This window comes from Schistocerca americana, chromosome 2 (genome assembly GCF_021461395.2).
Source record: "Schistocerca americana isolate TAMUIC-IGC-003095 chromosome 2, iqSchAmer2.1, whole genome shotgun sequence".
Classification (NCBI taxonomy): Eukaryota; Metazoa; Arthropoda; class Insecta; order Orthoptera; family Acrididae; genus Schistocerca; species Schistocerca americana.
In genome coordinates, this window is record NC_060120.1 from 74,514,152 (window position 1) to 74,526,722 (window position 12,571).

General features: G+C 36.9%; 1 protein-coding gene across 2 annotated transcripts in view; it reads right to left on the reverse strand.

Moving 5' to 3' along the window:
* Positions 1 to 308: 308 nt before the first annotated feature.
* Positions 309 to 12,571, reverse strand: part of LOC124596020 (sodium-independent sulfate anion transporter) — a 109,155-nt gene continuing 96,892 nt past the window's right edge. For both annotated transcript variants that reach the window (XM_047134977.1, XM_047134978.1), the window contains exons 8-12: positions 6,432 to 6,572; positions 6,095 to 6,240; positions 5,458 to 5,631; positions 5,224 to 5,374; positions 309 to 482 (exon numbers count right to left, since the gene is read on the reverse strand). In XM_047134977.1, the coding sequence (XP_046990933.1) occupies positions 349 to 482; positions 5,224 to 5,374; positions 5,458 to 5,631; positions 6,095 to 6,240; positions 6,432 to 6,572 (746 nt within the window). In that variant the 3' untranslated portion in view covers positions 309 to 348. The remainder of the gene's footprint in view (positions 483 to 5,223; positions 5,375 to 5,457; positions 5,632 to 6,094; positions 6,241 to 6,431; positions 6,573 to 12,571) is intronic.

Sequence of the window (12,571 nt, forward strand, 5' to 3'; positions counted from 1 at the left end):
TTTGTAATTGCCCATTTCAATGTAGAGTAAAGCCGAATTTGGCAATTTAACTCCATGATTTTTAAGTCTCTCACGTGACTCTTCTGTATTTGCTGAACAACAGAAAAATTCCAGAGAAGCCCATCTTGAAAAAAAGTACTGAAGAGCAGTAAGGAATGCATTGCCTACATTAAATAGTCAGCCACAAGGGTAGAGGACATATCATAGCAGAACTGCTGGAAACGGCAATATGAGGGTAAAAATGAAAAACATATATATTTGTATATTTTCTTTATAAATAGTTTATTATCAAAAGAACAACCACAAAACATTTAATAGAGTTAATAAATAGCCACTATGAGTGTTGGTTTAAGAGAATTTTCTTGCTGGCAGTTCGGGTGGAACATTAATTTTGGTGTCAACTTTGCTGGTAACCAAATCATCCATTTCCAGTTTCGCTCTTAACATCGGTAGATTTTCTGATTTGCCTGATTCTTTCTCACCTGAAAGAAAAATAAATCTTCATTTTAAGGCTGGTGATCTTATCAATAGTTCAGACTTACAGCCAACCAAGAAAGATTGTGTCACTTAATGCATCTTACTTTTCTATGGTTGAATGTTAGAGCTTCCTAGCTTATAATGTTTTTCTGTTAAAAGAAACATAATTTGAGGAAGATATTTCTGAGGATGTATGTCTGGAGTACAGCATTGTATGGTAGTGAAACATGGACTGTGGGAAACCGGAACAGAAGAGAATCGAAGCATTTGAGATGTGGTGCTATAGACGAATGTTGAAAATTAGGTGGACTGATAAGATAAGGAATGAGGAGGTTCTACGCAGAATCGGAGAGGAAAGGAATATGTGGAAAACACTGATAAGGAGAAGGGACAGGATGATAGGACATCTGCTAAGACATGAGGGAATGACTTCCATGGTACTACAGGGAGCTGTAGAGGGCAAAAATTGTAGAAGAAGACAGAGATTAGAATACGTCAAGCAAATAATTGAGGACGTAGGTTGCAAGTGGTACTCTGCGATGAAGATGTTAGCACAGGAAAGGAATTCGTGGCGGGCCACTGTCATGATCCAATAAATGAGGACAACAAAAGAAATCAAGAGAAAGTAGAAAGCTTCTGGGATTCACTGGAACCTGAACTATCAAAAGTTCCATTGAATAATGTTAAAATTTTACTAGGGGACATCACTGCACAAATTCAAAAAAAGAGAAAGCTCAGCAAAACTGGTGAAGAGTATCCAGTACACAAAAGGGCAAATAAAAATGGGTAATACTAATAGATTTATGCAGAGGCTTCAACCTCAAATTGACGTCCATAAATTTTAAGAAACTGCCAAGAAAACAGAAAACTTGGTAATCACCTAATACAAACCTAGTAGAATTTCAGATTGCCTATGTAGCTATATCTTTTAACAGTCAAAAAGGAATTAAAGTTAGAAAGGGTGCAAATATAGTAACAGATCACTGTCTAACCACAATAAAAATGAAAGTTATTCCACAAACAAGGAGTCCAAGGCAAGGTCATAAGATTCCTAAAACTGATACTGAAGCTTTTAAAACAAAGAAACAACAATTTCAGCAATGACATGATGGAATGGACAGTGTCAAAAAGCATTATTGCTTAGAAAACATGTCTGATATAAATAATACTCTAACAAAAGAAGTGAGGACTGCACCTGCTTTAAACAACAAAAGTGTCAAACATAAAAAATGATAAAGGCAGTCAAAAGGAACTTTGAAGCGAACCAGCTATCACTAATTGAAGAAGACTTGCAAAAGAACAACACCAGCAAGTTCTGTAAAAGTTTTAAACAAATTCTCCAAACTTACCGACCACCTAATTTGGACTTCAAAAATGAAGATGGAAAATTAACCCTGAACAACTGCATAGAACTTTTTTGCATGAAGCTTGTGCAAACTGAGGTTTCTTATTAATTGCTTATTTTCCTCCCGATCTCTTTCCTTTTCAAATTGTTTATCTCTCTCCAGATCTTGTTCCTTTTTTAATTTCAGTTGACCAATCTTGCATGTTGAGCATGTATCTGGATAAGGGGTTTCAGATGGCAAATTAAATCAGTGATATAAAATATGTTTGTACTTCAATAAACAGCAAGTAGGAGGGCCTGATGATTCCCTTTTTTATGTAAATGTTTCCTTACTTTGATTATATTCAGCTTGAACAGTAAATATCCTCTTTTGGAATTTTTCTGTGAGAAGTGGCTCTCTTTACTCCTATGTGTTTCGATATCATTCTTTATAGCTTGAGCAACTTCATTATTTTAGTAGTGCTGCCATCTCCCCCTTGATTTTCATTTGGTGACTTATCTCTTACATGAAATTTTGTGGCCAAATTTGAGAGTCTGTCCTTGGATGTTGATTGAAATGTTGCAGCACATACAAGTACTGTCTGACCATTTTTCTTCCTTATGCTGTACTATATTGAAACAGTACTTTTTCTTTTTGGTTCTTTCCTGATGTTCCTGTATTTTTGTGATGTGATTCCCATGTATTTTAGTAACAATATATCCTGGACCATCATCAGAAGTGAGATCAGCTGCTATCTATTCTTTTCTTCCTGAAACTTTTGGATTCACTGGTATGTCTGGTAACCTATGTGAACAGTCAGTAGCTGGCATTTCCTTGTTCTTGTTGGACTTCCCAGATGCTTTCTGTCTTGTCTTGGGGTTCTTACCACCTCAGAACTCAATTACATGTATGCCATTTTCTGAATCACTTGTGTTAACCCCCATTTTACAGTTTACCAGCCTACTCTTTTACTGCAGGCTTCTCCCTAACAAAGCTGGCTCAAACTGAACAATAATCAGGAGTTAATGTTGTTGTGTAAACCTCTAAATTCCTGGAGGCAAGTGACTGTCTACAGTTTATGTTCCTTTTTTTTCTTTCAGAAAACTCTCTCACATTATCATTGGCAATCATGTTCCACATTGTTACTGAAGTCCTACATTGTAACTGATATCCTACATTGTTATTCTCCCTTCAGGTCTCCCAGAAGCAAAGTACAGTTTGCGTTTATCAATTTTTCTTTTAACCAGCTAAGAGCAAATATCAATTTTTACAAAAACGCATAGTTATCAACACCCTATAACAATGGTATTATTGTATTTTGACCACAGGCCATACATGGCAACAATCTTGATTTGTAACTACAAAAATCTGAATTCTGAAAAATTGAGCATTTATCATCTTTTGAAAAAACACTCCTCATTTTCTTTCTCACAGTCAGTTTAAAATAATATATTTCCTATGACCATCTGAATGTTTGTTAGCAAATGGGTCATGAGCGTTTTGTGATTTTTGGTTAACACATTTCCCATCTGAATGCTCACTAGAGTATCATATAAAAATTAGAAGTACATTTGTCAAGAACTTTCTGAGATTTTTGGTAACAACTTAAAACAACAACTTGTCTTTATATAATACTATTGATTTGTAGACTTTTCAACTAACATTGGAAGATTGGAGCTGACAATAAATCCTGAGAGGAGAAATGCTTGGAGATTGATTAGCTGAAAATAATTAAGACCCACTCTGTTAATGCAGCAGGAATGGTATCAAAGAATCAAGGAGAGTAGAAAGAGTTGAAAGAGCATTCACCACATTAACAACTGGTAGGGATCATGTACAAGTATTAATCAAAAAGCAAGAGAAATTTTTTAATTTTGCATGCTTTATACATCCAATTTTCAAATTTTTATAACTTTTTTAAAATTTTGTTGGTATGTTCACATCTTCAACTTTTTTGAACATTTAGATTATTTTTGACAACTGAAAAGGTTATACATGTTTTTCACTGCTTGGTGAATTATTACTTTCAAAAGATGGATCAAAGAATTTTCATTAAATTTTGATTGAAAACTGGAACAAACTGCAACTTTTGGCAAATCTGATATGATTAAGACAAGAGTTTATGAGATGCATAAACATTTCAAAGGGGGTTGAGTAGATGTTGAAGACAATGACCACCCCAGATGCCCTACCATATCAGTTACTTGCAACAACATGGAAGGAGTAAAGAAAATGGTTCTGGAAAATCACCAGCTCACCATCAGAGAGGTTGCAGATGATGTCAGCATATACTTTGGCTCATGCCAAACAATTTTTTGTATGTTTTGGGCATGAAAAGTGTAGCAGCAAAATTTGTTCCGAAATTGCTGAATCTCGACCAAAAATGATGTTACACAGACATCGCTCAGGAACTGCTGAATGAAGTCGACAACAATCTACAACTTCAAAAGATGGTTAGAAAGAGTTACAAAACATGTGTATATAGGTATGACATCAAAACTGAGGACCAGTGGTCCCAATGGAAACTGCCTGAGGGGTCAAGGCCAAAAAAATCAACAAGTTCGATCACATGTGAAGGTTCTTTTCATTGTTTTCTTCAATTACAATGGGATAGCACATCATGAGCTCCTATCTTATGTTCATATGGTCAATAAGGTATATTACATGAAAGATATGTGCATTTCCATAAATCAGTCCAAAGAAAATGACAAGAACAGTGGCAAAACCATTCATGGAAATTGCATCATGATAATGTCCCTGCTCACACCTCAATGCTTGTTCATGAATTTTAGTAAAAAAAAACAAAATCATTATGTAGTCGCAGCCACTGTATTGGACAAGGCCCCTGAGACTTCTTTCTATTCCCGAGGCTGAAGAGAACCATGAAAGGACATTGTTTTGCCACCATTTATGAGATAAAAACAGAATTGCTGGAGAAGCTGAATACCAAACAAAAAGTGAGTTTCAGAAGTTCTTCCAAGATTGGAAAAAGTGCAAGCATAAGCATATTAGATCTGAAGGGTACTACTTTAAAGGGGACAAAGTCAATGTTGATGAATAAATGAAGATTCTTTCAGGAAAACAAAATTCCCGTTACTTTCTGATCACACCTCATACGGTAGCAGATTAAACAAATATATTACTTACATTGTATATTTCATTCCTATTGTAAAACATAGCCCATGGTGGCTCTGCTATGATGTGGATAATTTCTTCTGGTAAGTTAGGTGTGCTATTTAAATATAATGCTTATGAAGTCTGAAACACATTTAAAACTGGCACTGATGTAGATCTACATCATACTGTAACAAAGCTTTAGTTCATGGTAGTGTGCCTTTGATCAACCTACATTAATAATGTAAAATCAACTAAGACTAATTTTGCTCAGTTATCTGCATTTATTTACTGCTGATGTACGTACCATATAGAAGATCAAAGACTTCTTCCTCATTTTTACAGTGTTTAATTTCTACATTTGCTCCACCAAATGTTAAAAGAACAATGGGCCTTACATTCATAAATACTAAAGGTTGTCGTCTTCTTTCAAAATCAGCAACAAGTATTTTTATTCCCTGTAAAATAAATAATTTAACATTATTTTATTAAACAGGCAATGGCCAGAAACTAATCCCAAAAGTGAAATATGTAAGTCTACCATAGCTGTAGAATAGTCGGTTCCCTTAATGGAGGCAAAATCTACCACAACTGGCAGCAGACTTTCCCCATCACTCATTGCAGCAGTGTTTATCTCAGCTGTCAGATACTCAACAGCAGCATAATACAGACCCATGTCTGGGCTCACCAGCAAGTACTCATCACCATTGGAAAACTGCAACGTAAAAACCTTTTAGTGTACATTTTGTTACAATGAAATTCAGTTAAACAACTTGTCATCTGGGAGATCTACAAAAATACTAAGCAATATGTTATTTATTTTATTTTTTCTTGAGAATGTATGGGCCACTCTTTAAGCACCAGGCTAAAAATCTGTAGTATTGGGTTTCACTCATGGTCATGTAAACCATGAAATCATAGGGGAAAATATGAAATTTTAGCCATATGTATGCCCAACAATCAAACATTTGTGATACGTTAAAAGCCAATTTCTTCCTGCAAACCAATATATTGCAACAAGGTGCAATTAGTCATGTGGGTGGATTTAGATGTATATTACACAGTAAAGTACATAATTATATGTTCGCTAAAAAGAAACTAACTGCCACTTGTGAAATCAAACTAGTAAAATATTCTTCTACTAAGCTTTGTGTGCTTCACTATGCATAATTTTTTACCTTGTGGCGATTTATGTTTATTGTTGGTCTTGCCCACAGAAATAACAAATGTGCCATATCAATAGCAATGCCAGAAATTAATCCAACTTCAACTCCACTCATCAGACTGATGAAGAATGTAGCAACCATCACAAAAAAATCCCATTCTGAAAAATTGCACAAGATATTACATGTAAAAATCATAGTACTTAAGCATGTTTATAAAACTGTCATAAAAATACAAAGCTAATCAATTCTTTTAATAAAATCCATTAACTATTTGATCTAATTATACATAATTATATGATGTAAAAAGAAGCATCAGTAATGGAAATAATTTACATTAATTGTTACTTACTTTTTGATCTCCATAATGGCATAATTGCATGAAATTCTATCATGAACATGACAGCAGCTATAAGAACAGCTGCAATGGTTGCTCTTGGTATATATCGGAAATATGGTGTAAGGAAAGTCAGTGCCAGCAGTATAATAGTACCTGCAACAGAAAAATTTCAGTAGCAAATTAGTATCCCACATTGCAAAGTCTCTCATAACTTGTGTCAGCAGATATGCTGCAAGTACTTAACAGTGCTCTAAATTTCATAATTACTGCATCCTTATCTGAAAAAAATTCTCAAAACAATCTAAAAACTTCCAACATTAAGCTACTATAATTGAAGAACAGTGAGACATACTTCTTCATACTAAGTCCAATGAATCTTGATTCTTTAATGGATTTCTTAATTTGTAATTCTGTTGCCTATAAAATAAATATACATCCATTGTGGAAGTGAGGAAATTTTCAATTTGTCATTGTAACAGAATATTGGCTGAGAAGATTTTATAACGGCCAAATTGCAGTCTTTACTATCTACCTTTTAAATGTCCCATTTTTTGTTTTAATGTTTGTAGTGATTCTAGCTGTTTTATCATTTTGGCATCTATGTATAAGAAATTTTTGCTAACTAATTTTGATAACAAATACCGATCATAGAAATAGGCTGAATTTAGCACCACCAAATTGTTCTGTTGCTACATTGTAACATGCCACTCTTTTCTCCAAGGCTTCTCACTTTGAAAGTGAAGACAGTTAGTGTAATGTTATCATACAAGCATTTTACTTAAAAAAGCTTTAGTGCACTAATTACTGCTTTCCTAACCAAATTATAGTAATCTGTCATAGACTGCACATCCACAAACTTCAAAGTTTTGTAGTATGTGCTCTCGTATGGCAATCATCAAGTGATTTATTTCAGTACAATTTAATTATCCATATCCAGACAGTTTTTGGGATTTTTTAAACTCCAAGTCATTAGAAATAATATGTTTCCTGATTACTATTGTTTTGAACTGGTCTTATACATTCCTTTTGGGAATGGTGACAATACCACCCAAAACTGCAGTGTCACAGAAAAACTCTCCTATAATATGACATAAACTACACTCCTGGAAATGGAAAAAAGAACACATTGACACCGGTGTGTCAGACCCACCATACTTGCTCCAGACACTGCGAGAGGGCTGTACAAGCAATGATCACACGCACGGCACAGCGGACACACCAGGAACCGCGGTGTTGGCCGTCGAATGGCGCTAGTTGCGCAGCATTTGTGCACCGCCGCCGTCAGTGTCAGCCAGTTTGCCGTGGCATACGGAGCTCCATCGCAGTCTTTAACACTGGTAGCATGCCGCGACAGCGTGGACGTGAACCGTATGTGCAGTTGACGGACTTTGAGCGAGGGCGTATAGTGGGCATGCGGGAGGCCGGGTGGACGTACCGCCGAATTGCTCAACACGTGGGGCGTGAGGTCTCCACAGTACATCGATGTTGTCGCCAGTGGTCGGCGGAAGGTGCACGTGCCCGTCGACCTGGGACCAGACCGCAGCGACGCACGGATGCACGCCAAGACCGTAGGATCCTACGCAGTGCCTTAGGGGACCGCACCGCCACTTCCCAGCAAATTAGGGACTCTGTTGCTCCTGGGGTATCGGCGAGGACCATTCGCAACCATCTCCATGAAGCTGGGCTACGGTCCCGCACACCGTTAGGCCGTCTTCCGCTCACGCCCCAACATCGTGCAGCCCGCCTCCAGTGGTGTCGCGACAGGCGTGAATGGAGGGACGAATGGAGACGTGTCGTCTCCAGCGATGAGAGTCGCTTCTGCTTTGGTGCCAATGATGGTCGTATGCGTGTTTGGCGCCGTGCAGGTGAGCGCCACAATCAGGACTGCATACGACCGAGGCACACAGGGCCAACACCCGGCATCATGGTGTGGGGAGCGATCTCCTACACTGGCCGTACACCACTGGTGATCGTCGAGGGGACACTGAATAGTGCACGGTACATCCAAACCGTCATCGAACCCATCGTTCTACCATTCCTAGACCGGCAAGGGAACTTGCTGTTCCAACAGGACAATGCACGTCCGCATGTATCCCGTGCCACCCAACATGCTCTAGAAGGTGTAAGTCAACTACCCTGGCCAGCAAGATCTCCGGATCTGTCCCCCATTGAGCATGTTTGGGACTGGATGAAGCGTCGTCTCACGCGGTCTGCACGTCCAGCACGAACGCTGGTCCAACTGAGGCGCCAGGTGGAAATGGCATGGCAAGCCGTTCCACAGGACTACATCCAGCATCTCTACGATCGTCTCCATGGGAGAATAGCAGCCTGCATTGCTGCGAAAGGTGGATATACACTGTACTAGTGCCGACATTGTGCATGCTCTGTTGCTTGTGTCCATGTGCCTGTGGTTCTGTCAGTGTGATCATGTGATGTATCTGACCCCAGGAATGTGTCAATAAAGTTTCCCCTTCCTGGGACAATGAATTGACGGTGTTCTTATTTCAGTTTCCAGGAGTGTATTTCAAGAAAGAAATCTAGGACTAGGCTAAATTTGCCTAATGTAAAATTTGGCTAGTAGCATTTGTACATAAAATGCAAGTAATTATGCTCTCCATCTTCATCTGTTAATAGAACAAAAAGGATATTTAGCACATGGTGCTGAAAACTATTTCCATTATTCACTGACTCCTAAATTATATGCAGATGATCAGCATTAATAGGTTTCATAACTGAGTGAATTGTTTCATTTTATGCAGGCAAGGAATACTGTACTAAATTTCTCACAAAATTTTATAGATACAATATATTAATATGATAATGCAAAATACCATGTAAAATGCTTTAGGTATAAATCAGTGTTGAAAAAATTTTGAAATCCACCCAATGCAACACTGAGAGAACTTGATAATAATGAAATAAATAATCTGCCCATGTTTTTCAGTACATTAGGCTCAGCTGATCTCCTAAATACCATTAATTCCTTGACGAGTTAATTTTCAGCTGGTGTTGATGATATACTGGATTATATTATCAAGATATCAGCAAGGCACATGCTCTTTCCTTTGCTGCATATCTGCCATTCATCGTTATCAAGTGGGGTCTTTCCAAAGCAGCTAAAAACAACAAAAACAGTTCACCTATATGAAAATGGTGTCAGCCTTATATAGGTAACTATACCCACATCTGTCATCAAGAGTGTGTGTAATAACATTTCATAACAACTGTCAGTTATCATAAACCAATATTTTGAGCAAGGATGTTTTCCAAATGTATTAAAATACGCTGAGATAAAACCACTACTCAAAATGTGATTAACAGAATACATGGGGAATTACTGCCTATCTCTCTCCTGCTGGTACTGTGTTTGAAAAGATTGCAGCAAAACAAATTCAGAAATTACCAACTATAAAAACCATAATTTTTAAAAGCCAATTAAGATTCTGACAAGGAAAAAGCACTGTAAATGCAGTTCAATTTGTTTACTCAAAAGATATGCTCCCCATTAGATAATGGTAGAAAGGTCACAGGAATATTCTGTGATCTGACAAAAGCTTTCAATTTGATAACGCTTCCTTACTTCTATGTGAATTACATATATACAGAATCACCGACACTGTTTTACTTGATAGATAGGAAACAATAGTAATCATAATTTCAAATTGAAAAAATTACACCTCAAACTGGAAAACAACTGGTCAAGGAGTCTCGCAGGGTTTGATGTTTGTTTGTTTATTTATTTTGAAATGTCTGCTTGTGTCTGTGTACGTGCGGATGGATATGCGTGTGTGTGCGAGTGTATACCTGTCCTTTTTTCCCCCTAAGGTAAGTCTTTCCGCTCCCAGGATTGGAATGACTCCTTACACTCTCCCTTAAAACCCACATCCTTTAGTTTTTCCCTCTCCTTCCCTCTTTCCTGATGAAGCAACCGTTGGTTGCGAAAGCTTGAATTTTGTGTGTATGTTTGTGTTTGTTTTTGTGTCTATCAACATGCCAGCGCTTTCGTTTGGTAAGTTACATCATCTTTGTTTTTAGATATGTTTATTTATTTATTTAGATCCCATAAATCCCATACATAAAAAACCCTCTTGCATGAGAAGATATGCGTATAAGACACCTACACTTCATCTGGTATAGACAAAATTACATTTAAGAAAGTTAAAATGAAGGTGGACCTAAATAGCAACATAAAAGACATAGTAATGTTAACAATGATTCTGACTACTGTAATGCATAAGAGTACATCAGATTTAATTAAAAGAAAAAATCAATTAGAGTTAACACAAGCGAAATTTTCATCAACTGAATAAAATTAGATAGTGTTTGAGCTGTTGTTTAAATTTGTGAAGTTCACAGACAAGTGATTTCAGTGATGGTGTGATAGCATTGAACACATTCCAGCTCATGTAATGGACCTCTTTTTGTACAATACTAAGGTTTTTAATTCATAATGGGGGGGTCCATATTCTTCCTGGTATTGTAAGTATGCTATGAATCATTGGTTGCTCATTTTCACCAGTGAAACATAACAAGGAATAGATATATTGACATGTAGTTGTCAGTATCCCTAATTTTCTAAAAAGGTTTCTACAAGAGTGTCTAGGTGGGACTCCGCTCATTATCCTTATAACTCTCTTCTGGGCAATGAACATTTTTTTCATCAGTGGCTGATAACACCAGAAAACTATTCCATACAACAATAGTGGATGGAAGTAACTAAAATAAGCAGAATTTGTGGTGTCTCAGTCACTGACAGTGGAAATAATACAAATAGCAAATGTTGCTGAACTGAGTTTTTTTAGAAGTTGTAAAATATGTTCAGACTGTTTTTGATTGCTGTCAATGTGTACACCCAGGAACTTGAATGACTCAACTTCTAGTAAGTCACTACCATTACATTTAATACTTAACTGACTTCCACTTTTTTACTTACTTGGAAATGAACAATCTGGGTCTTGTTAACATTTAGTGATAACCCATTATTTTGAAACCAATTAAGTATATCATTAAAGACAATAACAAAGCAAAATAAAGGTAAGTTGTAAGGCTGAGGATACACCAGAAGTAAACCACATGAAATTCTTAAAAGTAAGTTTTCATAAAAATTTAAATTAGAAGGTACGGTTTAGCTGCTTTGCAAACAAACTTAACAGCCTAGCTTCTGCACTGTACATTGTGTCAAGTGCCAAAAGCACAGTAATCACAGAGATAGTCTTTCTATTTCGCTTTGAGTCAGTTATTCATTCTGATAATCTTCTGGAGAAATTTGGCAAATGTCACAAGACTTCTAGTATTTAAAAAAAAAAGAAGAAAGAAAAAAAGAAAGAAAGAAAGAAAAACATTAGGAACATGTGTGTTGCAAAATAATGGTCATCATATTGCTCACTGTTAAAAAATCTTACAATACTATCTATACCTTCCTTTTACATATGAAGTATTGTTGTTCTTATATAAAAATAAACATACATTTTGTAGTGCCTGAAGAATTGCAGTGTAAGTTCTAGAGGCACTCAGCTTTCCACCATCTCAAACACTCAATATTTTAAGTAAGAGGGTGAGAGAGTGGAGATGTGTCTACCTCGCCTCTGGTTTTTGTGTATGCAGGATGGATATGTATCAGGAAAGTACTGCAATAGTGACAGTCGACTGGTGTGGACAAGCGTCTGCAGCACGTACCATAGATGCTGTATGTCCAGTTCAAGGAGCAAGCACGCTCTATTCTTCGACTGTATTGTTGTGAACAAATGAATTATGTATTGAACTAAAGACATTTACATTGGATTTTCTGGTGTTGGACTTGCGAGAAGCAAGAACTGGTTTTGTAGTAGTTATGAAAACCACACATATTTTAATTATACCTGCTAGTATCTAATGGTCCAAGACTGGGATGTCTCGTGAGAGTTGAACGCTTATGTGAAACTTGCAAAGTAAAAATACAGGGCGAAATATCCAGAGAAGTGGAAGTGAAGAAGGGACTTAGACAGGGTGAAAATATATCCTCATTGCTATTCAACCTTTGCCTAGAAAAAGTCATAAGTCAGATAGAGTTAAATAAAGGAGGAACCTTCTTTAATCATACACTGCAGTACCTAGCCTATGCCGATGGTGTGGCATTACTCGCACAAAACACTGCTGTGCTAGGTGAAGCCTAT